Source organism: Drosophila simulans, chromosome X, assembly GCF_016746395.2.
Source record: "Drosophila simulans strain w501 chromosome X, Prin_Dsim_3.1, whole genome shotgun sequence".
In the NCBI taxonomy this organism is placed as follows: Eukaryota; Metazoa; Arthropoda; class Insecta; order Diptera; family Drosophilidae; genus Drosophila; species Drosophila simulans.
Genome location: NC_052525.2, coordinates 3,216,847 through 3,243,450, shown reverse-complemented (window position 1 = coordinate 3,243,450; position 26,604 = coordinate 3,216,847). Strand labels below are relative to the sequence as shown.

Below are 26,604 nucleotides of genomic sequence, written 5' to 3'. Positions count from 1 at the left end.
CGTAATTGAGTTATTTAACGGAAAAGTTGAAGACACTATCCACAATTTAAGATGACTGGCATCCGCTGACATCTAGAATCTAGCGTCTATTGGATAATTAAGCCACTTTGTGATAGCTTTGACAGCCCTGACTTTCGGTCCTGTCACATCGTGGCCAAAGATGTGGTCCCCCAGCGAATTGGCGACGCCTCTGAGGAGCCAAAAAACTGACAGTTAAAGTTCAATTAAATTCCAGTGCAATCTTCCTATTTTCCCGACATTGAAATATTGAAAATTATGTCAATTGGGATTTCGATTGGGATTGTGGCGCCTGCTTATCTGGCAGAATGCAGAATGCACTTCGAAACTTTTTCCGCCCATCGCTGGCAAAGTTGCTCCTTTCGATGGCCAAATGGAAATGGGGTGGTGTGAGGTTGGGCGGCTGATCAACCACCGAATGTCAGCTGGAGGCCAGTTCGAAACGGACAACTTATGAGGACCTCCGGGAAAAGTAATTGGCCATGAATATGCGAAACTCAAAATGATTTAAGCGCAGTTTGTAGACTAAATGCATACATGAATCGATGTGGGATGTGGCTAAGTGGTTGTATAAACAAATTGGGACAAAAGTCAGGGTTCAATAATGTAAATCAAGTAATTGATCTGCAGCTGAGAATATATCATTTCATTTGTTTGAAATCGTAAGGTTACGTTTTCTGGATAGATATTTTACTTGTCATTATTAACCATAATATGATTATAAAACTGTATAATCTGCTTGGAAATTATATCTGTTAGCAAAATCGGTAACCCTTGACCTTTGTTGAGGCCTATTGCAATGAGGCTTTCTAAATGAAGTTGCACATATATTGCTTGCTAAAATAATAGTGGTCCCACTAACTCGATCTGAGTTCTTGGTGAAATGGGGTATCCCAGGGACCTGTCGCAATCTCGAGTTCTTCACAACTGGCGCCCCACGCGCGGACCCTCCTGTCACTCCATTTGGACGCTGTGGTCGCAGGAGATTCTGATTCTGCCAGGCGGTGGCCAAATGCCACCACAGCTTGTAGCAATTGTCGTACCATTTGTCAGACGAATGTGGACGACACTCCTCCTCCGAAGGACACGGCGCCTGCGCTGCCAGGACATCCCCCCGCCGGCATCCTCGGGCTATGCATTCCACCACGTGCCCGCCATGTGGATCGCATTCGGCACATGGTGGACGGCGTTCGATTCGAACATCCACTTCGACAATTGGCAACGAGGGTTCGTCAGCAGGACATTCGGGACGGCAGTTCGGTTTTACAGTATCCAACGGCTAACGATTACGACAGGACTTCGTGTCGCTTCGTTCGAAACTCGTGCCATTTCGGTGCCGTCGAGTTGTTCGTTTTCGGTCGTCCTCGAGGCCACAGGATGCTTATTCCGGCAGCTGCATCTTCAGTTGATCAACGTCGGCGCTGTCGGCTGGTTGAAAAACGGTCAAACGGAACTCGAAGCTGCACTCTCGGAATACTCGCGTCCCTAAGAAATAATTATTAATATATAAAAAATACTCTATAGCAGCGAATATTTTTTTACCATTTTTTTAGTGCAGTGAAGCTGTTTTTTTTTCCGCGTGACGATCGCAAATGTGTTTGTGAAGTTATTAAAACCAAATGCCAGTCTCGGCGAAACGCTTACTTCTGAATTTTCAGTTCACCAGGTGCGATCGGAATGGAAAAATGCTGATTCACCTGCTGCTCATCGTTTCGCTTCTGGAAGGTAAAAGGATCATTAGAGCGTAAAAAATATCGAAAAACTGAGTTTAAATGGATTGTACAAAATGTTGAGAACTATTGAGTGTGTTCTTGATTTATACAATATTTCGAATTGAAAATAAAGAAACCCGAAAAGAAGTTATTTTACAATTACAGTAAACTAGAAACTGTAAAACGTTTCCGACAGACTTATTTCCTATAAAGTAATTATTGAATATAGTATTACTTCAAAATCGACTCTGATAATAATTATAAACTGGAAAATGGTCATATATAAAATATTCTCGTATTCAAAGTTTAATTTGTTATAGTATGTAATATTTTTAAAGCGGATCGTTTTAATTACCGTCGGTCCGCTCATTTAAAAATAATTGAGAAATATTCCACTTCTCCCCGGATTCCGCATCATTTTAATAAAAAAAAATAAGCAAACACTCATCAACTATAAAGATCTATTGAATTGCTCTTACTTCAGTATAAAAATCTGTAAAACTTGTTCAATCAGCTGAAAACTTAATTTTTGGTGCTGTAAAATGCAACCGGAGTATTAAAGTAAAAAAAAGTCAGATCTGGTCAGTGGGCTGGCGTTTGGCCTGATCCGTTTGAAGAGTGCTTATGGGTGTTATCGCGAGCTTATCAGGTGTTTATCGAGGCCGCATTCTGCCCGAGTGCAACCCTGCAATCAGTGTTGTGCAGCGACGGAAACGGAAATCGAACGGACGGACGGAATCCGGCGGGAAAGCGAACGCAAACCGACTTGATAATTGTTTCGCCGTATTGCGGGCCTATTGAAACCCCTAAATGATGGGTAGAGCGGGGAAAACAGGCGATTAATAACTGCTGGGGACTGCTTAATGCACTGTCATGGATACCATTCTCCATTTCGCATTTTGCATTTTGCCCGCTGCATTGTTGCCATTGCCAATTGCCATTTGGCATTAAAACGTATAAATAACAAACAAATAAATAAATAAACAAAAGACAACGGGCAACATCGAACACTGAACGCTGGCCATTCAATGGCGCTTTAATTGACTCACTCATCCACTTACATTTACATTTACATCTGCACTCACATTTTCAGAGCTGATCCCACTGATATCAGGATTCGAGCCAAATCTGTTCAACGCGAGTACAGTATGTTTCGAAAGTATAGAGCGGCTTAAAACGTAATTGCCGTTAATCATAGTAAATACATTGTTGTTAAGATTTTTAAAATGTTTGTTCAACAAATGCTTGTCTCTTTATTAAAACTACCTTCAGAAATCGTTTAATTTAGCGATACAAAAATGCATTGAACCGTTTTCCCGTCAGACAACAAATGTTTGTCTCTTTATTAAAAGTATCTTCAGATGTCGTTTAATTTAGCGATACACTGTCTGGTCACTGAATCGTGCGCACATATTTCTCGCCTCATTTTAATTGTGTAAAAATTATGTTTTCACCTTGCCCATTTTCCCGCCGTCACTCCCCTCTTACCACAATATTCCCTGGGCACATTTTCACCTGGCCGCCGGTGATTGCTGTTCCGATTGTCTGCCCATCGTGTGATAATTGTAAAAAATGAAGTGCCAAATTGTTCACGTCGGCGCGACAATCACAAATACTTTCCTTCCTCGCATTAAATATTTACGGCGCGGTCTTTATTGTTTGCGATTCATTCTAAAAACAGTTGGCCCTTTGTTTTATTCCCCAGTCAATGTGGTTAAATCGTATCATTAATTTTGATTCGCTGTGGGGCTTTCAATGCGCCGAGGTAGATTTCCCTAGCCATTTGGATGGCTAGTAAACCGAACTAATTTAGAAATCAGCTTTATTATGACTCGATAAAACTTTAATAGACAAGCCGCCACTTATAAGATCAACGCGTGCTAAACTGTTTATTATGGCACATAAATTGAGAACAGAATACTTATGTAGTTCGAGGCTTGTACCAATTAAACCTAGATTAAATCGTTTCGAAATATTAAAATTCGCTTAATATTAAAGGTTACTTAAAATATGAATCCAATGCTGACCAGCCTTTGGATCAAAATCTATTACAATATTTAACACGTGTCAATGGTGCGAAAATGGCTCGACAAAACCTCAGGAAGTCCAACTAGTAGCAAAACTATTCCCATAATGTTGATAATTATGCATGGACGTGGCCCACGCTTCGTCCTCGGTCCGCATAAATACGAAATACATGCAGATGTGCATATTTAAAGCACTTAAATCACGGCAAACAATAATTCCCATGCGACGATAATGCCGCAGATGGAAATGCTGTGGATGTAGGATGTAAACTGGCAGCTGATAATGATAAACATAAAAGTGAAAATAATTTTCAATTACAGCAACATTAATAACCGATAATAATCCTAAGCAAATATAATGTGCATGTGCGTGTTTGCTACTGTGTGTGCATATCAATGATATGCAAATTAATTGCCAAACAGGACACCCCCGCCCACCCACCGGATGTGAAATGTAAGCTAAACCGCAGTATGGCCAAATGGCGGGAGCGAGATAGCGCCATTAATGGCCATTCTGTTGCCGTCCCCCGAGTGACTTAATTGATACCAACAGCACCGGCAGTAACCACGATTTTTTGCACGCATAACAGAAAAAATATGTTTCTCTCACTTCAATCTTTCTATAATTGTGGTATTTAAAAAAAATACTTTAATTTTTCAATATGCCGCCTTCAAAATCGTTGGCTGCGTACTTTTAGCTTCCTGTGGCATACCAAAGTGTCATTATTTCACATTATTTTATTTACTGTGTATTATGCATTTCTTTTTTTTTAAGTTTTAACTCACAACTCCCTTTATCCTGCACTTATCATGTGTTTTTTCGTCGGCGGTTCTTCGGCTTTTAGCGCCTGCGGTCAGCGGGAAAAGCCGCAGACGGAGTTACTAGTTTTTTTTCCCGCTTGCCTGCGAGAAAAGTTGCTCTGCGCCGAAAAATGCACGTAATTTGTAATTAATTTTATGTGACGCCCAAAGAATAAAATTCGAAAATAGGGGAGAAAGGAATTGGGATTGAAGTAAGCGAATCGCACGAGGATGAGGAATGGAATTGAAGGTTTATTAAAGTTTTTTGTTTAAAATAAACAGCAATAACCAAAACAATATTAGATACATTTTTAAATATTTCGAAATGAATGGACCTGTCTTCTTGCACGAGAAACTTTGTCAATTATAGGGCAACCCTTTTCAAAACACCAAAAAATATATTCCAGGAAAGTGTGAAACAGAAATCTAGACACAATTAATTGCGCGACATTTGTTAGGGAAAAAAGGGGAGAAGCCGAGAAATTTAAATTGAATTTTCGCCGGGAAATTTGTAAGTTCAGTCGAAAACGATTTGTAAAAATGCTAATTTTAATGCCAACCGACAGTCAATTTGCTGGCTTTTCCTTGATGCCGTTCCTTTTTGGCCCAAGTCATTTGTTTGTCTTGGCCAAAGCATGACTTTAAGGCCAAATTCGTTCTCTGTTTCAGCTTCAGTTTGCAGCAGGTTCGGTGTCTTTGGGTCTGGAAACCCACTCTGTTTGGCTTTCAAATTTGCCATTATCACCTATCATTGGTGCTTTGCCACTGGATTTGTGGGCCTGTTCAAGTGTGAGGCCATAAAAAACGAAGGGCCAGTGAAAAGGTAACATGGTACAGTGAAAGAAACCATTGAAACCTATATTCCTTGCGAACTAAGTGGCTTACAATTTTGTTATCCAGGTCCATGGCAAAAACTTGCTGTTCTGTAAACGAACTTATTTCTTTTAGTGCAGAAATCAGAGTTGCTGGTCTCCAGTCCCCACTGTCATTCCCATGCAGATTGGCATCTTTGTATCTTTGAATCGGATCGTGTGTGTTTACCTTGCCACCCACACATGTGAAACACCCAGCCAGCCGCCCAAATCTAATACGTTTCCTTGCTTAACTTTTGCCAATGTCCCGAGCCATAAATTTGCGTCGGCAAATCCTCATTGTCGTTGTGTGATTTAAACTTTTTTCCGAGCAAATGCGAAAAGGCGCCCCGGGATGTGAGCCAAAAATTGACAAGACGAGACTCGAAATGCTGGAGCCGAAAATTGAAATGAAGGCGGAGATTTATGAGGCGGGGGACCTGGATTTCGTATTTTGAGTGGTCCAAGCCCGGGGGTTAATTGACTCTGGCTCCTCTGGCATCTGAAAATCTGCCCGGCAGAAAGGCTCCAAGGATGCTGACCCACGACCAGAAGTCAGGCCAAAGTTCACAAACAACTGGATGAGAGGCATCGAGTGGTGGTTGGACTCCAGGGGCGGGGGAGCGGGGAGGCGGCGACAAGTTCATTGGGATTGGCACAATGCTGGAAAACATCTTCGCCTGCATGCAGAGACTCTACGACAGATTGACAAACAAGCCGCAGTCAGCCAAGCAGCAACAGCATTTGCCGTTTGCCATTTGCCGGAGGTGCGAGGGGCCAGGCTTCACTGTACCGTCCGCATGCACAACACTTTGGGGTGGTTGCGAGTTTCCGACACCAAATCTCCGAGTTTGCTGCACTTGAAACTTAACGCACAGATTTTGTTAAAAAATTAATCAGCAATAATGTGCTGATACTTTTTTGTTTTATCAATAGTGAATACGATAAGCTGCAAAATTAATAACCTTGCGGCTTTTCAAATGGTTGACATTTGAAATGACAATTTCAAAGGCTCGGCCAATTGTGCAATAAAATCTTCAAAGAAAGGTAAATATTTGCTGCGCACTTTAACGGCAGCTATAAATTTACTTTGTTAATTCCGCCATTGTTTCTCACTGACGGCTTTGCGGGCATATCAACATTTAATTTGCCAATAAATCAATAATGAATTCAATCAGTGCGATCTCGAACAACACGCAGTGCAGCAATTAATTCGCCAATGAATGCATTCCCTCGCCGGAATAAATTTGCTTGAATATTTTTAGCTTGTGGCCGGCAAGTAGATTATCCAGATTATCAACTCTAGAACTTCCTGGGTCGGCGTTTTGCATTTGGCAGGCAGGCGGCAGGCGGCACACACATAGTCACCGAAAGTGCGATAAATCATGCCTCTGGCCAATTGAGTCAATTCAGCACATCTCGCCCTGCAACACTTAAACGCATATATATTTCTACACACAATACCCGCCCGATCTCCGGCAATCCGTTGGTGAGCCAACGGTACTGTCTATAAATATTTAAATTTCAAGTTTGCCAAAAGTTTTTTGCATGCATTACGATGATGCAGACGCCGGTGAAGCGGGATTCTCGGGTTTTCGGGTGGAGTTTGCGGCCAGGACAGCAGTCGTGCGTACAGCAGTCGCTGTCTGGTGAATCCCTTCGATCCACTCCATTCAATTTCATTCATACACCTAAACGGGGTCCCTCGGATTCTGCATCTTCATTTTTTAGTTTACAATCGTTACAACTTTAAAATCGGCCATTAGATTCATTATAATAAACTAGTGTAGTTAGCGGGCTTGATGAGTTATCGTTATTTTCTAAAATATCCCACAGAAATGAATATTATGTAAGAGTATTAACCCTCTTCGCTGTCTTCCTTCAATATTTGCATATTTTCTTTCTTTGGTTTACGGCCTGGAAAACTTTTTTGCAGCACTTGCAAGTGAAATGTTTGATTTTCGATGATTCAATAAATTATTTATATTTGCGTGTGCCCCGTGCCCGAAGCCGTTCACGTTTACGTAACCGTATCCGTATCCGCACCCGTTGTCTCGTCCGTCCACTTGCCCGAGCTCCGGATTCTCGTTTCGCGGAGAGCCAAAGTGCCGTAGTCGTACTGCCAGGCAGCCCAGCCGGATGTCGATCTTCAATTAGCCGCCGCAGCTCTTTAAATTGTCTGCCGCCGGTCGTCTGGCATAGTAAAGTTGTTGGCAAGGCCGGAATGCAGTGGGTGGGTGGGAGGTGAGCTGGTGGGTAGAAGGCTGGTTACGGGGCACATTTAAAAGCGATAAATCACGGACTTTTTGGCAGACGCAACATGGGAGGCGGCGGGCATGGTATTTCTGGGGGGATTATTGCGCAGGGAAGGGCCTTGAATGCATTGCCAGTGAACTGGCGCGATATCATTAACTGCCATACACAAACACACACACACACACACAGCTGGAAAAACACACACCGCTGCACTCTAATCTCGCTCCTTTTTTTCATTCTTGCAGCAATTGGCGCCTTTCAGCCGGAGTTCGTGGAGAGCATTTCCAACGTGTCCGTGGCCGTCGGACGCGATGCAACCTTCACGTGTCACGTCCGACATTTGGGCGGCTATCGGGTAAGTCATCAGTTAGCGCCAGTGCACTGGAAATCATCCAGCATGCAACTAAGTATTTTCCGAGAGTTTGTGATGTCGAATTAAACATACTTTCCAATAAGGTGGGCTGGCTCAAGGCCGACACCAAGGCCATCCAAGCCATCCACGAGAACGTAATCACGCACAATCCTCGCGTCACGGTCAGCCACTTGGACCAGAACACGTGGAATCTGCACATAAAGGCGGTTTCCGAGGAGGATCGCGGCGGCTATATGTGCCAACTGAACACGGATCCGATGAAGAGCCAGGTGAGTTTGCTAATTGCTAATTTCAGATGCACTGCCGTATACTTGATAAAATTACGTATACGCACTGTAGTTCGCTTAGTTTTTAAGACTATACTACTTTATTGCCGCATTGAAACTGAAGGGGTTCAACAATTATATTCAAACGAAAATTTGAAAATTGGTTGCATAACTCTGATTAGTTTTCTGTCTGCCCTGCTTTTCAATTCATATCTCACAGATTGTTTGCACGACCCTCATCGGTGTTGTGCACGTTGTGGTGAAAATGATATTCCCATTTTCCGATCCATTCTTTTCATGCGGCATTAAACGGTGGAGGGAAATGCGAATGCATTGAGCTGTTGTACTTGCCGCTGTTATTGTTTGTTCGCCACCATTTCCCCCTTCCCCCTTTGATTTCCCACATTTTCCACCTACTTATTCTTCTACTTGTTTGGGGAAAGGAAAGCGCAGCAAATCGAATGCGAAAACTATGCGAAAACAGCGGCGAGGAGGAAAATGTTGGGGCATATAAATTGGCAGCATCATGTGCGCACACATATGTGTATAAATTTTGTTTGTTTGTGTGCGTATTTGCGGCGTGTGTGCGTGTGTGAATGGGTGTGTCCGCTCACACGTACACTCGTGTGTCCAGCGAAGTGAAGTTTATGGTGCCAATAAAGTGTATTTCATGCTTCCTTAATTTTTATTTGCACTTTTACGCTCCTCACAACAACAACAACAACGGCAGCAGGGTCAAAGTGCACCGCACTGCCCGCCCCTTTTGCCACACCCGCACCGTCCCGGCTTAAACTATTTACCTTGGCTTAGTTTATTCCTAGTTTATTCGACATCACTTCGCTTCGACATCACTCCGCTTTACTCGCCATATAAAACACTTTGCCGTTACTCCTGCTTTACGAGCCACTTGCATAATCAGCCAAGATTACACTGGAGAAAATTTCAATAATCTTTTTTCGTGTGTTACTCTTCTTCATAAATAGAAAATAAGCAATACAAATATCGAGTAATTATTTTACAATTTCACGGTTAATTTCCCAAACATTTCATTAATACAAAATTTCGAATTAAAGTCTATAAAGATTAAAGTATATAAAGAATTATAGAAAGATTTGGGATTTTCTCACCGTGTACTTGGCTCTGCCCTTGTCCCTTCAGTAATTTGTGATCATTTAAGTGAGTGGAATGAAATCCGGTGCGTGCTAATGTTTTTGCTCGCTGGTGTCTTATATTTCTGTTTTGTCTTATTTTTGGTAATTGTAGATTGGCTTCCTGGACGTCGTGATTCCGCCGGACTTCATCAGCGAGGACACCTCCTCCGATGTGATTGTGCCGGAGGGCAGTTCCGTGCGACTGACATGTCGGTGAGTATGTACCGTATATGGTTTTAGCTTGGGTCCTAGCATTCGCATACTTGTTTTCAATAAATAGTTGAATAGACCATTCAACGGGATAAGCCCATTGAATCGTTTCCAGAAATAGGAGCATACCAAGTATATCGTTACATAAACTATTTTCTTATTGACTTAAAGTAATACCTAGTTCAGTTTTGACTTTGGCTATTAAATGCCAGTTTCCATTCGCAATCTACGTTTCCATCTTTTTCCTCTCAACTTCCATTCTCCTTCCGTGTAATAATGTCAACAAATTAAGTGACACTTCATTTCTCTTGATTTAGCACCGAAACTCCTTGGCCACCCTGGGGCTAAGCCCGCCGACGGGTATGCTAGTTTTCCGAACAAGCAGGGATTTCGCTTCGACTTGTAAGCGTGCGTACCATTTAAGGGGTCCTACGACATTAGGGTATTACCAAAAACCGTCTCTAATTTGTGCTCTTGGTTTTGGGGTGATTTTTGGTGGCTGATTTATGAACTTGACCGCAACCACGAAGTGTTGCTCTCTTTTTTTTAACGATTTAACCGCAAAATGATGAAACGATGGCGATAAGCGCACTTTTCCCGCTTTTCCATGTGTTAATGTGCGAGTGTGGAAAGCTATTAGAGGACTTGTCTGCGAAATTCCTCTTTTGTTTTCTGTTCATTTTTAATGCCACTTAGTGCAAATCCCTTAAAATGAATTCAACTTTTACGTAACGAGCATTAAAAGCATCGACTGGTAAACTTTAACGAAATTAAACCTTCCTGTTGAGAGTTATTGAAATATTTACATGGTTTGCGGAGGTACTTGAATAGAAAGAAATTTACTAGCTAGTAAATTCGGCGAACAAAATTTAACTTTGTCCGAAAGAGACAGTCATAATTCCCTTAAATTTTGTTAGATTAAAGACAAAAGAGTCTTCCCTTAAACGAACCCAAGAAGGTCATTTAGCGAGGGCCACTCCGAGAGTTGTTGTATAACTTGCTGAACCGAAGTGAAATTTGCTTTGTCTAGCCGTCCTTGGGCCATGCAAATTGCACTTAGTTGGGCTAAAAAAGAGAGACTGTCTTGGCCCGGCTAAACATGGCCAAGAAACTGCCGCTGACTGCTAACTGTTGGCCCATTGTATTGCTCATGTGTATAGGAGTTTCTGTGTATCTGTGTTTTGGCTGATTTTCTTTTTAGCCATTTTGCATCTGTTTGCGGCATCATAAAAATTTACCACACCCGTGTCTGGTTTGCTGTTGAACAACTGCTGTCTTAACACGCATCTCCAGGACGTACCTACTACTGCTCGATATTGAAGGGTATGTTGTCTAGGCGATTGGTAGATTTCAGTTCCCTCGAACATTAAAAGCGTTTGAGTACATTATTTATAAGGTTTGAATTTTAAGGTTTACAGAAGCAGATCCAGGAAATACCAATGAAATATTTTGTATGATATAATATATATTATGCAAAGAGAGTCGAGATGTCGATCAGTGTTTCGAAGGGTTTTCAAAGTGCACCACACACTTGAGCGCCTGCTGGCTTCAAGCGTTTTGCCTGCCCGCTTCTCCGCTTTCCCACCCAGCCTTCGCATTGCACAAAAGTTTTTGCTCCAACCGAGGCACAATGGAGTCCTCGGCTGAAGCATCGTCATATTAAATTTAATAAGCCACTGAACTTGAATATTTTCCATTTGGCATCTCGGCACTTCCATTTGGCGCTTCCCATTTCCATTTGCCATCAACATTGTGGGGGCGTGGCCAGTTGGTTCATGGTTTATGGGTTCCTAAATGGTTTCCGATCTCGAGCTGCTTGAGCCGCAGTTGAGAACAGAAAGTGTTACCTGAAAAACAGCCAATTTGAATTCAAAGGGCGAGCATAGGTAAATCCATTTGTGGGCATTTTTTAAATTTTAGTTCTTTTAGTTGCCAGCTTCTATGGATCCCTCACTGTACTCTTGTCGCATTTTATTGGCAGGGCCCGCGGCTACCCGGAACCGATTGTCACCTGGCGGCGCGAAGACGGCAACGAAATTGTCCTGAAGGACAATGTGGGCACTAAGACCCTAGGTAAGTATCCAGTTCGCAGGACATTTGCGCTTTTCCGGGCTAAACGTATATTTATTGTTCCCGCCTTCTCGTTTCCGCATACTTGCAGCGCCCTCCTTTCGCGGCGAGGTGCTGAAGCTATCAAAGATCTCGAGGAACGAGATGGGCTCCTATCTGTGCATCGCCTCCAACGGAGTACCCCCATCGGTCTCAAAGCGCATCTCCCTCAGCATACACTGTGAGTATTTGCCTCCCTCGTTCTGGCACTGCGCCATTAATTAGAGAAGCCTGCGGTTGGTCAACTCTTTTCGGTGTCGGTGTTGGTGTTGTATCCTCATGTCCATCCTCCGCCGCATACACATCCGCAGCCCGTCACATCATCTTCCCCATCGCCATCATGAACATCAGTCAGCCAGCTGGGTTTTGGCCACGGCAGCTGTGGCGTTTATCTTACATTAGGGTTCTACACTGCGATTATCGGGAAGAGGCGAACAATTGGATAACGTTGAAAAGTTCCCATACTGTAGGATCCCTGGCCCTGCAAATATTTATATATTTTGCTAAATATTTTAACGAAGCGGGTTGCTAACTTTATTTGAATCTGACCTACGAACTCCTTCGTTTCTTCGGTGTACGGAAAGACCTCGGTGGCGCAAGGAGTAAATGGGAATAATGCGGGGGCGGTGTGATAAAAGGCAAACGCCAGAAGACAGAAGGTAAACTCGGGCCCTATGCTGCTCTATGTGCCGTGCTAACTCGATTGTCCTTGTTGTAATCCGTTTAAATCCTGTCACTGATACCGGGCATTACCTGCTTCGTCTTTGCTTGTTGTTTTTTGTTTTCTTTTTTTCACAGGTGGGGAGACGGGTCTGCCCCTCTTCGGTGGGCCACAGCTTTTTTGTCAAACTGTCTGCAGCACGTGCTGCTCCTGCCCACTTCCTACTATTTTTCGCAGCCCCCTTTTTGCCAGCTTGCCCCGTCGCTCTGCCGGCCCCACCCTTGCACTTTTGACTCCACTGCCATGTGGCAGTTCACTCAATCATCAAGGCAGTCAAAAGAGGTGTGGCAAGGGCGGCTTGTGGGTGGCACTGCGTTTGTTTGTCCTGCCCCTCTTTCTTCTTCGCCCTATTTGGTTTTCGGATCGTTTTCCAGTGCAGCACTTCTTCTTCGTGTCCACCCTAGGAGTAAGGTGGCAAAATCACGCCTCTTAACATTTTGACATTGTGTTAATGCGGTCTTTAAGCGGCACTGCGTCCATGTGTGTCGGCACAACTTTAACCTTTGTCCCATAAATACATACAATATCTGAGCCATGCAATGTACTACAAATATTATTACATTTCACTTTTATATATTTAATTTTCTAAACTCTTTTGTAATCCACTTGGCTCTTCCAGAACTTGATATTATATAAAGTTGTACCAATTAACTTTTTACTGGCAAATGGCAACTCTACATTTTAGAACCCAACAATTGTATGTTTAGCAACAATTTTACGATTTGGCAGCATCAGAGGACACATTTTTTTGGGGAGTATTACTGTGGTCGCAACCATTTGAGTGCAATCTTTTGGACCGCTTGTCAGCAGTAAACAGTCACTGGTTAGCAGTTATCTGCAAGGAGCAGCCGAGGCAGAGACCTGGGAAAACTTTTTGATCAACTCGAGAGTAGCGAGTTCCCCGCGCTTTACCCCGATTTCCCTGCCCCCTCCACTATACCCCGTTTCCGGTGCGTGTTTACTTTTCCTGTTGCCATTTTGCAACAACTTCCTTGCAATTTGTTTGCCAAAGAGTTGGTGGGTCCGGAAACTTTTGGTGGAGTCAGTTGCACGAGATGGTTCAGTTGCAGATGCCTTGCCGCTGCTGCAAGTAGCTGATAAAAATGCACGGCTAAAAAAGTGATCATCTTGCGGCTTAGAAGATATATAAGGTACAACCACACGTGTTTCTAGTGGCTTTGGCTTTTCACCTTGCATTGTTTTGTATAGCTGAAAGATCTTTTAGACTTTATTATTCAACATTAAAGTAGGACACACTTTTTTGCAGTGTTTAAGTCTGCCGCATTCCGCCTTTCACGCTTCCGTTGCACTGTGTTTTCCGTTCGGCGGCCTTTTAGCCGTTTCCCCTAATTAGCTGCACCTATGGGATGTGCAACAGGAACTGGCAGCGTGCCGCATCCCAGCAGCAACATGCAACTTCCCGCGCGCAGGCTGACGTTTGCCTTGTGTAACACTGTATCTTTAACCGGACTGGAAATACCATCTTCGTCCTTATTTTCAGTGTTGGTCACGAGGCACGTTTGGTTCCCTGCCTCCCACGCCTGCTTTTTTGTGCAACGCTCCCGTCATGAGTTGTAAACCGAACACACAGGAAATAAACGCAGCAAAATGACAAAAATCACGTTCGTTTGAAAGCCACCAAAAGAGTGCAGAGTAGAGAAAAGAAATGAAACCGACGAGCTTGGACCACTTCCCTTACAGATCCCAGCGCCCTTAAAGCGTCAGATCATTCGGGGACCTTATTATCCTTTCGATGTATGTCACTCAGACAGTTTAGGTCCAATCCTATGCCCGTGAAGCGCACTGTAAGCCGACTAACCGCTTACAGCACGCATGGGTTCAGAATTTTTGTCACCTTCGGCCAACTCAAGCTCTCCAAAACAATTGCCCGAAATGCGAGTCTGGTGCTCCAGATTGCTGGGAAATTTTTAGGGTGAAAACTGGGCAAATTCGGGGCGACAGTTGGCAAGGAAAAGAGAGCACGTGGGCCAGGGGCGTGTGGCAGCAGTGGCAGGAGTGGCAGCAGCTGACGACGTCATTAGTGCATATTTGTGGCTTTGTTTGCCGCAAAAGCGGGCGAGCTGCAGAGCAGGAGCACCTGGCCAAATGGCTGAATGGCCCAAAGGTGAAAGGTGAAAGGTTGAAAGGTGGCCGTTGGCCAGGCAGGAACATGCTCAGAATAATCATTGCAAAATTGCAAATCGCCCAGCGAAAGTGCCGAGGGACTGCAGGTCCTTTATCCGGCATAAATGCACTGAGGATAGACCCTAAATGTGGCAGGTTTCCAGGACTCTTCCCCAGTTCACGGATCCCCGATCCACATATGGATTAAAGCAGCGACATGGCCAGAAGCTGACGACATTGCCGTATTCACTCGGAAAAGTTATGCCATATATTCGAAAATTATGAAACATGATTAAAATGTAAACATGAATTTCCAAATTTACTTGTTGTTTAATACAATGGCATTGCACTAGAAACTTTTGATGCATCTATTCAAAATCAATTTAATACACCTAATATTATTGTTTATAAATTCAATTGTCGCTTTATAAAGTTTTAAATTTATATTATTTAAGGTTTGGAGAATGCAGATTTTAAATAATTGATCATGTGTGCTTCGGCGCTGGCAAAAAGCAAAATTGCAACCTAGTTATTTTATATGCATAAATGAAATTTAAGAGGGCTAAACACAAGCGGCTATAGAGATAGTTGATGGCTCAGACAGAGCGCAGTCGGCCATGTAAATCAATTAAAATCCTCTGGCTGGGAAAGTCCTTGCGCCAGGACGAAACACAGAGTTGCACGCTGCTGGACCAGCAATCAACTATCAATGCACATGGCCGCAAATGTCTTAAGGGCAGGGGCAAGTGGGTAGCAGGAGAATAGATGAAGACAATGTGCAATCTGTGAGCTGTTAGCTGCGGGGCAGGGTACTCGCATTTCGGTCCTCTGGCAGGTTTTACAAAACCACCAATTTTGGTCAGGACCTCCCCCGAAATGCCAGTCCCTTCGGGACCCGGACTAAGTGACAATAAATACGAAAGTTGGGCCATCGGCAAAAGAGTTGTCAATGCAGCACCGTTCGACGTCCTCTGCATGAACTGCATTCTGATGAGTTCTGGAAAATGAGTGGAGAAATTTTGGCGGAGGGAAGTCGGGGGAAAAGCGGAAAAAGCCAGGAGCGCACACCATCAAATTATGCCACACTCAATTGGCCCTCAAGTGCGCTAGCCAACTTTTGTTCTGCCCTCAAAGGGAGTCCTTTTTGAATGGCCGATGGTTGCCATATTGAAGGGCTTAGTTAGCATACAGAGCTATGTGTATAAAATATTATTAATAAACGTTATATCTATATAACGGCAGTCGAAAATTATTCCGAAAGCGATCTTATAGAAGTGGCTTGATTCTAAAATTCCTTTTTGATGTTAACGTGCATTCATTTAATTTGGAACAAATATCATTTGTAAAATCGCTTTTGTTAACGGTCTGAAATAACAAAATATAACAACATTGCATCGCACAAAACGAGGTCAAAATATATAGTGATGGGGATATTTAGTTTCTTGGGAGCCCTTGGCTATTTGAGTTCTTCCTCCTCCCCGAAGGATCCTTCGTCCTTATCAGTCCCCTCGAGTTCCCGCTTGATTGGATTTCCGATTCGCACATTGATGATCCTTTCCTTGTCCTTGCGGCTGTTTCCCTTTAAGGACCTAACAGTGACGCCCAGGACAACGCAAGCCACAGTGGCCACGCCCACGCACATCAGAGCCTTGTGGGCGGGGCGCAGGCTGCCCAGATTATTGCCCAAGTTGCCCAGGCTGCCCAATCCTCCCAATCCTTTGGGCGCAACTCTAGGCAGAATAGCCAGCTGATCCGTCAGGTTGGACAGGAACTTTGAGTAGTCCGACATTCTCGACACTGCAGGAAAATGTAATCATCCAAATTAATGACAATCACAATGAATGGGAAATATTAGACGATTGATATTCGAGATGATCAATGAAATGTTTATAAAAACATCCTAAATGTGTTGATTGTGTTTGGTGAAGTAGAGAGCATAATTACTTCAACCGAGCTGACCAATCTGAGCCAATTTGATGGCCGATCGCTTGACAGCATTTGCTTTACTTGAACACCTCACAGTGCTGAGCCACCAAACTCATGCCCAAACCTTCATCTCGTTGCAGTTCATCCGGTCATCCAAGTGCCGAATCAATTAGTCGGCGCACCACTTGGCACTGATGTCCAAATCGAGTGTCACGTCGAAGCCTCGCCCAAATCAATTAACTACTGGATTAAGGACACGGGTAAGTGAGTGCGAGCGGAGTGCCGAGACCGGTCTGCCGATACGTATGCGAATATATATATATATGAATATGTACGGTCATTTATATACATATGTATATGTGCCTATACGGACAGATGGGTACACACATCTATGCAGATGTCGGGCTCCGGGGCCGAACGCATCATTACTCCAACATCGATTCGAATCGAAGCGCTTGGCATTGTCATTAGTCAGTTGTCAGATTGCGGCACGTTCGCTCGTTGCAGGTGGTGCAGTTTGGTGGCGGTGGTCCGGGGATTTCCAGTACTCCGGGTCGGACTGTATCCCCCGGAATACCTAAATTTCAAGCATTCTCAGTACGCCTATGCGTGTTCTACACTAGACTAGTTGAAAGAGGATGCTTATTATACTTATTTTATTTCGTTTTCACTCACACAAGTTTCCACAGTAGAGTTTCCTTGGGAAAATGTTCTTATTTTTCAACAAAATTATTTGAGATGTGCACTATAGAAGAAAATAAAATGAAGTTAACTTTTTGATCCGTAAGAAATGCTAACATTTGACAGATTTCGAGTCACAGCTTACTTTCTATTGATATGATTTCTACGCAAGTTACATTGTTAGAGCTGTATTTAGAGCTAGGAAGGACAAATTATAAATCTATGAATGATGAATTGTTAAAATTGTTAAAACCATCCACCAGGTGAGATGATTGTGACATCGGGCAAGTATCATGTGCAGGAGAGCTCGCAGTCCATGTACGAGACCAAAATGTCAATGATAGTCAGGAAGTTCCAGAAGGACGATGTCGGATCCTATCGCTGCATTGCCAAAAACTCACTCGGCGAAGTCGACAGCAGTATCCGCTTATACGGTGAGTTTTTCAGCACCTCTCCATCAATGTGCAATAAACGAGGGCCCAACAGTGGAGGTGAAATAATTAAGTGCATTCCTTCGGTTTGGTATAAAACACCGACATTTATAAGAGCAATATTCAAATGTATTATTTTAGTCAGTTTGGCAAAGGAATATGACCGAATGATTTTAAATAGTTAATTTTCCTTTTGACATTGCTATTTACGTGGTCTCCATTGTTTGGCCTGGAATCCGCGAAATGGAACGTATTTGCACCTTTGTTTCAATTACATTTTCTCATTCGCTTCTTCGTTTTTTCGTTTTTTTTTCGCGCTGCCCTACAGAAATCCCCGGACCGAATCGTAATAAAAATCCGCTGAACGGCGGCGGAAAGGGAGGTGGAGCGGGCGGAAGCCTGGATGCGGATGCCAATGACATTTTGAAGCAGAAACAACAAGTCAAAGTCACCTACCAGCCGGAGGACGAGGAGCTGCAGTACGGATCCGCCGAGGATTTCGAGGCGGAAGGTGGCGAGGGCGGGGGCTTGACGCCGTTATCGCCGCACGTTTACTACACCAGCGGCAATAAACCGGCCACACATAAGCCGAGCAACTCCGGCGGCAATCAGCATCTACATCAGCAGCACCACCATCACCACCACCACAACAACCAGCAGCACAGTGGTGGGGCAGGTGGTGGCCCAACTGGCGGTGAGTCGGGGTCATTTGATGGCGAAGTGGGTGGCATCACCCGCAAGCCACCGCCATATTACGGTGGCAATACGGAAGTGCGAGGCCCCATTGACAACAACGAAATGAGCTCAGGCTCCGGAGACTCGCGATTGCGTCGAGGTCACCACTGGCCCATTCTCCTCCTCCCATTCGCGCGGCTCATCCTGGTCAGGAGTTGGCACTGCCGACATACGTTCATAATGGGCTTGTCGCAGGCTAGCCTGCCCGGCCTTTTGCTCAGCCTCTTATAATACGCAGTCTAATAGAACCACCAGTACATTCGACAGGAGAATCAACAAAACATCACTGCAGCGAAGAAAGTCGTGGTCCTAGGGTCGGTCCCTACTACAGGACATTCATCAAGCACACACACTATCAACCGAAAAGCTAGTGGTAGTGTGCAACACTCAGTTTAAGGATATCAACAACACTTTCATCAACGCACATATGCATCCGAGAAACGCCTACAATGGAGTTAATTGAACGCTGTCTAAAAACTTCGGCAACGAAACACAACACACATTAAGAGGTTTGCAATTCATTCTCGATCAGATAGCACAAATTATAGTGTGAAGGTCGAAGGTTCTAAGCATCTAACTACATTCATACCAATCGTTCAGCAACGACATTTTCACAGACAGTTTCTCAACCGTAATGAGATCGCGTACATAAAACAAACATGTTGTAGTAGAAAATGTTAAATTGTTTATAACGTAAGGGAAAAACAAAAAACAGGGATGGTATTTGCACGCATCCATATTTAGTGAATGTATTTGACGCAAGAATTTCTAGTGTTATTGAGACATTTTTAAGGGTGTTGCACGGTTAATGAATCACAGCTAGCCTAAGGTAAAATGGTTCCCTAAAGCATTTACAGTGAAGAAAAATCAGATTGGGAAATTTGGGGTTTTTTTTAGAGCAGAAATATGAAATGAATTTTGTACCAAGATAGCGCGATAGGAGAAAACGCTTTATTTATTGCTTTCAAGTCCACAACTTTGATTGTACTCATTATCAATCAACCCTTTCTTGTTGATTTTTCTCATTTATATTTGGCGACTGTCACACCTTCTTGCCAATTTCCAATTTCCCAAACCGATTTACAAAACTCTTGAAAGGTCAATTAATATAGAAAAGTAACACAGAACAAGAGGAACCCAATTTCTTTTACTTTGCGTTTGTCATTCGTTGATTTGGGCTACTTCCAGCTGCCTTTTGTTGATTTGTACAACTTTGATTGGCACTTGTGAGGTTCCGCGAAAGGGTGTGAGTTTATGATAAATAGACCCAGAACTTTTTCTAATTTATTTTTTGTCAGCAGATTTGTTAAATGCGTTGCTGCTGTGCCTTAAAATATAAACACATTTCTTGTTTCGATGCAAATGGTTTACACACAAACTGCGATGCCCTTTAACCCCTTCATACACAGCTTGTAACCCCTTCTTACCAACTATTTCTTGGTGTTTGCCAAAAGTTTTTCTTTCCTCGTGCTTTATTTCCCAAGTCTTTGCAGAGAAGTGTTTTTTTTTTCTTTTTTTGTGGCAACGTCTTGTCTTTGCAGCTGAGTATGTGTGTGTTTATGCGTGGTGCTATGTATGTGTGTGTGTTTTTTTTTTCAAATGTGTGTGTGGCAGCTGTGGGGCACAAGTTGTGGACACAGAAAACTCTCGGCTCCCATCTGCGTTGCATTTGCTTTTGATGAATTACTTGCATGTCAGTTAACCACACACACATCACACCCACACAGCTACGTTTTTAATGAAATGAAAACTTTTTGGCAAAGTGAATTTCATTGTAAGCATTCCCAAACCTCGAGACCCCCAAAAACCCAAAACAATCCGCTGCCATAACTTAAAACTAAAATAAAAAAAAAACAACGGGACAGCTACAAATATACAAAACCGCCAAAAGCTGCCACTGATGATGATAATAAGACGCTGACAACCGCAGCAACAGCCAAATGAACATCGGCAGCAAAAGGCGGCAAAAGACCAAATAAACATGTCGCCAAATCCGAACCAAAATGTGGGGCTGTCTTAGCTACGTTGTTACACATTGCACGGACACCCAAGAAAAGGAAGCCAAGCTGCAACGGAGAACATCGAGAACTAGTCAACCGGCAGCAACACTTTTCCTGATGTTGCAAGTTGCTGTTCCTGCCACCATTGTCCATTGATGATGTTGTTGCTGCTCGTGTTGATGTTTGTCGGGCTTCTCATGTTGCTCATGTTGCAGGAAAGGCTCTGCTCTGCTCCGCCCACGTTGGGCGCCAGCTGTGACAAACTGTTTTCCTGCCTTCTGCTCGCTTCGAATTGCAACGACTAGCTCAGCCAGTTTGTTTGTTCGTCCCACCAAAATTATGATTTGTGCGATTGGCAGACCAAACGGAAGTCAGGGTCTCAGATAAGATAAGCTTCATTGTCAGGACACTTCGATAATGGGCTCCGCATCTTCGCAACTTACGCCGTCTTCCGCGCGGCTTTACTTCTTCGTCGTATTTCCTTCGTTGTTCCGTTTCGTCCTTGACAGCGGACCCCGTTAACTAACTGACTGGTCTCGAGCTGCGCTTGCGCCGTTTCCTTATAGGCCGCGGGAACCCGTTTTTATAAGGTATAAAGTCCCACAAATGTCTGAGCAAACTTCACCCACTACTCCAATAGTAACGAAGATACGACTCTTCAAGAATTCACCAGCCAGTCGCTGGATTTCCTCTGGAAAGGTCTCAGAAAACATTATAGTTCGATGCTGTGGACGCATTGTGTGTGCAAGCTCCTCACACTACTCCAATAGTAACGAATTGTTTTTAACATTTTTTTAGGCTGTTATAAAGTGTTTATATATCGCCTACAAAACTCCGTCAATCCTAGTTGCCTAGGTTTAATTATTTGTATATCTATGTATGCTCCACGGTTCTTGATTATTCCCATTCCTCGGCAGCCTCGACGTTGGAAGCCCTTATTCAAAAATTCTCCCGCCATTCTTTGTATATCTTCTTGTATATATTCGCCAGAGGAAATCCAGAGAATGGCGGGGGGTTTTTGAAAAAGGGCCTTCAACGTCGAGGCTGCCGAGGAGTGGGAATAATTTTCGAGAAGCCATGTCGATCGGGCTCGTTTCGTTGTGCACTATCCTCGTTATATTTAAAAACTGATTTTATTTTTTTTGTAATTTACAATCCAACATTTGGTTTAGAAATGTAAAAACATACGATTTGTAAACGTACATTTCATAATCTTTATCTTCTGATCTTAAGAGCTGATATTAAGAGCTTCAATTGAACTACGTGAACATGTAGCCTTGAAAATCAACATAAGAATTGAATGGATACACACATTCCTTTTCCAATTTGGCTTGGTTATATCCAATATTAGTGCCATACGGACTAATTCTAAGGATGGTGTTGCTGCGGGGATTTTGCAACTGCAACTGCGAAGTTGCTGCTGTTCGTTTCACTCGGGAAGTTGCTTCTGCAGCAGCTTCTTTTGTTGTTATCTCTGATGATGCTGCTGTTGCCACATTTGATGCTATTAAAATAGCGCATCCTTTGTTGTCCTTTGTTGCGTTGCGTAAATAGCACAACAAATATAAATACACAGCAGCAATAATACCAGACAATCATGCACAAAAGGACAATCACAGCGGGAGAAATTACGGTTAATTTGATTTAGTTTAACTGCTCCTGTAGGTTTTACCAAATACTTTTCAAACATTTTGACTGTCGTTGCACCGCAACTCAAATTTATTGTACGAGTATATCTACTTGTAATATTTCATCCCTTTTTCCCAGTGTACGTGTGCATTTCGGTGCTTATGATTGTTATGGAGCCACAGTTTGAGTTGTTTTTTGGGGCTTTCCGCGACACTTGTAATCAAGTTTTCCTGCGCACAATGGTGTGTGTGTGTGTGTATGTGTGTGTGCGTGTGAGTCCTGCCGTCTGTGTCAATCCAAGTGTTCTCTTCCTTCGTGGGCGGGGAAAACAGCGCGTTGAGCGGGCGTGGCGGGAGGAGAAGCGCTTAATTGCTCTATTTGATGCCGTCAAATTGTATTTTAATTTCGCATTTCCCTTTTTATCATTCCTGGCTGTGACTGCTGTCCTTAAGTTGGTTTTGTTTTGAAGAAGAAAATTGGTTTTAATATGCGACGTGGCATCTCGCAAGTGTGTCTCTGCGAATTTTTCTTACAAAGATCGTTTCATAACAATTATTTTCCTTCAAGATTTTTCAATGAATTTCCGAGTCAGGCTCTACTTTAATAATATTTCGTAGGCACCTTCCTAGGCCAACCTTATCGTGACTTATAACTGGCTTCGGCATAATTTTGGTGTCCATTCCTTTGGCGTTCTTTTTTTCAACCGCCTTTGGTTTACTGCGGCTTATTGTGTTATGCAGTGTGGCGAACTTGTATCTATTTAAATTTTGTGTGTGGCAACATGTTTATTTTATAACCCCAAGGCAAGAGGAAAATTCAGGGGGAGTTTGGGAGTTTGCTTCATGTTTGACGGAAGTTTAATTGAATACACCGCTTACTTGATGGTGGCCGGGGATTGGGGCGTGGCATGGGCGGGGGAAAATGTACTTGTGTGCGTGTGTTGGCCGCAAAACATTTTCCGCATTTTCCGGGAAAAGACAGGACAGCAGCTCGCTAAAACAAATGGCAATCAAGTTGAATTGTTACACACACATAAAGGGGCGTTGGAAGGCGTGGGCAGCGGGGATGATACGTTGCGGAAAGTAAAAGGAAAATATACAGCGAAAATATGAGCAACATAAGTGCGGAGTCTCTCAGCCGCTGGCTGAAATTTACTCAACATTTTTGATTTAATAACGAAATGAGTGTCGTCTTGAATATTCCTTTAAGTGTATATGTATTACGCTGGGGGTGTGAGTATGTGTTGGTGCGCAGCTTGTTAGTGTGCGTGTATGCACTCTTGTATCCCGGTAAATGGCTTCGCTTTATAATGTCTCAATGACTGACAAGCGGCTGTCAAGCAACAGCTGGATAAATAAGTGAAGCACTGTTAAAAACTTTGCCAAAATTACTGCTCAAATATGCTGCATAGGAGCTGTTTACAAAGTTAAGTTAAATCAAATATTTGTTATGGTATAGTATAGCCCAGTGAAAAGGATCAGAATAGCCCGCTTGTCGATGGATTTATGTACATTTTTTTTTTTAAATTAATTCATTGAGGATTCAGAAGGATGGTTCTCAGTTTATTAGTATAAAAATATTTATTTTCCGAGAACATTTTCCACTGATTCGCTTGGTTTACTTGCCTATTCAATACGCTTCTTTGTTTGTTGCATCACGTTTTTAGACCCCCCTTTTTCTACGTGTTTTGGCTAAAGCCAATAGCCCAGCTTGAACCAAATTTTTGGCTTGCAGCCGTATCTTTTCATCAGTTTGTGATGACTGCCGGGCGGCCGAGCAAGAAATAAAATTAAACAAATACGAGATAACAAGCCACTCCAGCAGCAGAAATTCAATTACAGCTGCTTCAGGTTGCTGGTTGCAACTTGCTGGTTGCATGTTGCTCGTATGTGTGGGCAGCACTCGAAGAACGCAGGACGAAGGACTGAGTTCTCAGCACTGAGCACTCGGCCTTTAGGACACTTGACACTGGGCCCCTCTGGCAACATGCTCGAATTGATTTAATTGAAATTTTATTCGAGTCCTGCTCGGACCCATTGTGCAACAGTTGTCCTGATGCAGTATCCTTTGTGCATTTGTTGCATTTTAATTAAGAGCTGCTTTGTGCTGTCGCTGGAACAATAAAACCAAATCTAGCCACAACGTCTGAGCAACCCCCTGTGCGTATATAGAAATTTAGGTGGTCATACCGTTGCTCTCCGAATAATAGTAATGCCCTAATAAATTGGTTCAGTTTTACTGAGATTTTTTAAAAGTTTAATTAAAACGCTATCAGTTCCTTGCAGTATTGAAAGTACTTTTTAAAGTAGATTGGTTTACTTACTTATTCGTATCGAAATGACCAATCATTTTTTAAAAAGTACCCCTAAAGAACACCCGGCGAAAAAAAAGAATTTAATTTAAAATGTTTCTTTTAAAAATGCACTAGAAATCTTTTTTTTTTTTTTTGAAAACAGCAGCAGATGACCAGTTCTTTTGGTTTATGTATAAAGCAAATGCTAAATTCGTATTGGAACTTTGTTAATTAGGGCTTACATTTAATGCAAATCATAGTTATTAAAATGGACTCTACAAGAATCAGAGCCATTAAAGGTTGTTCATATGCTAAGCGGGATATATCTCCCTTTATGGTACTGTACTTATATCAAAAAATCGAATTACACAATAACATTATGTGCCATTATAAGCAGAACTAAATGCTGAACGAAAATAAATAAGATAAACTAGAGGAAATGTTATAGAATCCTGGAATCTTTCGACTTTTCACATTATGTATATAGTTTTGTTGTGGCTAAAATCCATTTAAATGTGTAACAAATAATTTTTCATTTCGTTGCTCTTTAATTACTGTTAGATCTTAAGCCCAAAATTGTATATAAGACATAATAAAGAAAAGTTAAAGCTAAAATAAACTGTATATAGTCAACGACGATAAACTGTAATGTGTATTTAGGATGGATTTAAGAATCAATCAATTACGTTCACACAAAACCAAAAACTGAAGCTTAATCAAAGTTCTCTTGATAAATCTCCCTGAAAAATTTGAGAGCCGCTCTATATAAACCAGCAGTAAACGCATAAAGTAAAGTATATCTTATATATAATAAATAAACAAGCATATATATACAAGACAAATTATATATATTATATGGTAAACGAACAAATTCTACAAATAAAGGACAAAAATATATTTATTAAAATTAATCAGAAAGTTTAAATTTTCAGAGTTTGGGTCGCATGTCAAAGTTTGATCCTAGGAGTTGTAAAAGCAGAATTTTGCATACGACGAGGGGCGTTTGAGGGGTTTTCCAGCTAACAACAGACAAGACAAGACCTCCGACCAGCTGCACCAACAACTTTTCCTCATCCCATCTTTATCTATATTTAGTTGTACAAATCCGAATCTCTCACTCAGAGGCAGGATATCCGTTTCTGCGCCGAGCGGAAGTTGTTGTGAAAATAACACAGCAAATAACTTTTGCCACCGCAATGAGCACTGCACTCCCCCCATCACCCCTTTCTCCATTAACCTTCCACCTACTCTTGGCCCCTCCGAAAAATCCCACGAGCTGCAACACACCCAAGTTGCATCAACTGAGTTGGCATTTATTGGACTTCTGCTACGAGAACGAAAACAATATGTAATAAACCATTTAATTAAATGTATAAATCTTATTAAACTTTTTCCCAGAGTATAGCTCTGACGAAATAAAAGAACTAATACTTAACAGATTGCATTTTCATTAAAAGGTAATTACAGAACTCAATTATAATCAAAAGAAAACGCAAGACGTAAAAACATTAATTTGATTACAATAAAAGTACAATTATATGTTATGTTATATATACATATTATGCATTGGCTTTGTGGTTTTATTATTTTATATTTGCAGTATGTGAAAAGCAACAGGAATAATAATAATTTAATCATTTTCGCAATTGAATTAGTAGAATATCTCAGCAGGTGTCTGCTGGTTGGAATTGCACCGAATTGAAAAAAACATGGGGGGGAGTCGCAATGTTATTGAAGCTGTGTCACGACTTCTCTACGATTTACACGAGATGGCATTATGTTTGGTTGGATCGTGCATAGACGATACCATCTCTGAGCAAGGAGCTCATCTTATTAATTGCTAGCTTATTCGTGCTTCTTAAAGAATTCTCCTTAAAGCGCGCACACCTCGGTCCTGATAAGCAAATTTTCTAATCATATTTTAAATGCTTTCACTTTCAATCAGTGCTTTTTCAGCGGCTCCCCATTATGCCACCCCTTTAACCCTTGGCAGCCGTTACGGAATTCAATGGGCCATGACCGACCGCAGCCGTTGGCAAGAATGAAATGAAACAAAAATTATGCAGGGCAGATGGAGAAGTGTCTAAAAAGGGTTGAAGGTACACAGGGGGAAAATTGGGCAACTTGACAGCTTGGATTGCAAAAAAGAAAACATGGGAAACATTTATATGTTGAATCATATGTATTTGGATCGATGTCGGTCTGCAGCTTCAATTCTCGGTTATAAACATTTTTATAACGTGGAAACAATAGTTTTTCTGTCTGTAAGCCAGCCACAGCGTCTTTGCTA

The 26,604-nt window shown here is 42.4% G+C and overlaps 2 protein-coding genes across 2 annotated transcripts; one reads left to right on the top strand and one right to left on the bottom strand.

The window, feature by feature from the left end:
* Positions 1-1,297: 1,297 nt before the first annotated feature.
* Positions 1,298-25,221, top strand: LOC6725028 (lachesin). Its single transcript, XM_016173017.3, has 9 exons — positions 1,298-1,743; positions 7,911-8,020; positions 8,122-8,307; positions 9,568-9,668; positions 11,647-11,738; positions 11,827-11,955; positions 16,686-16,805; positions 17,490-17,660; positions 17,986-25,221. The coding sequence occupies exons 1-9, from the start codon at positions 1,638-1,640 to the stop codon at positions 18,621-18,623; spliced, it is 1,653 nt and encodes a 550-aa protein (XP_016037976.1). The 5' UTR covers positions 1,298-1,637; the 3' UTR covers positions 18,624-25,221.
* Positions 15,912-17,377, bottom strand: LOC123327017. Its single transcript, XM_016173352.3, has 2 exons — positions 17,221-17,377; positions 15,912-16,416 (listed from the first exon to the last, which is right to left on the bottom strand). The coding sequence occupies exon 2, from the start codon at positions 16,406-16,408 to the stop codon at positions 16,076-16,078; it is 333 nt and encodes a 110-aa protein (XP_016037980.1). The 5' UTR covers positions 16,409-16,416; positions 17,221-17,377; the 3' UTR covers positions 15,912-16,075.
* Positions 25,222-26,604: the final 1,383 nt, after the last annotated feature.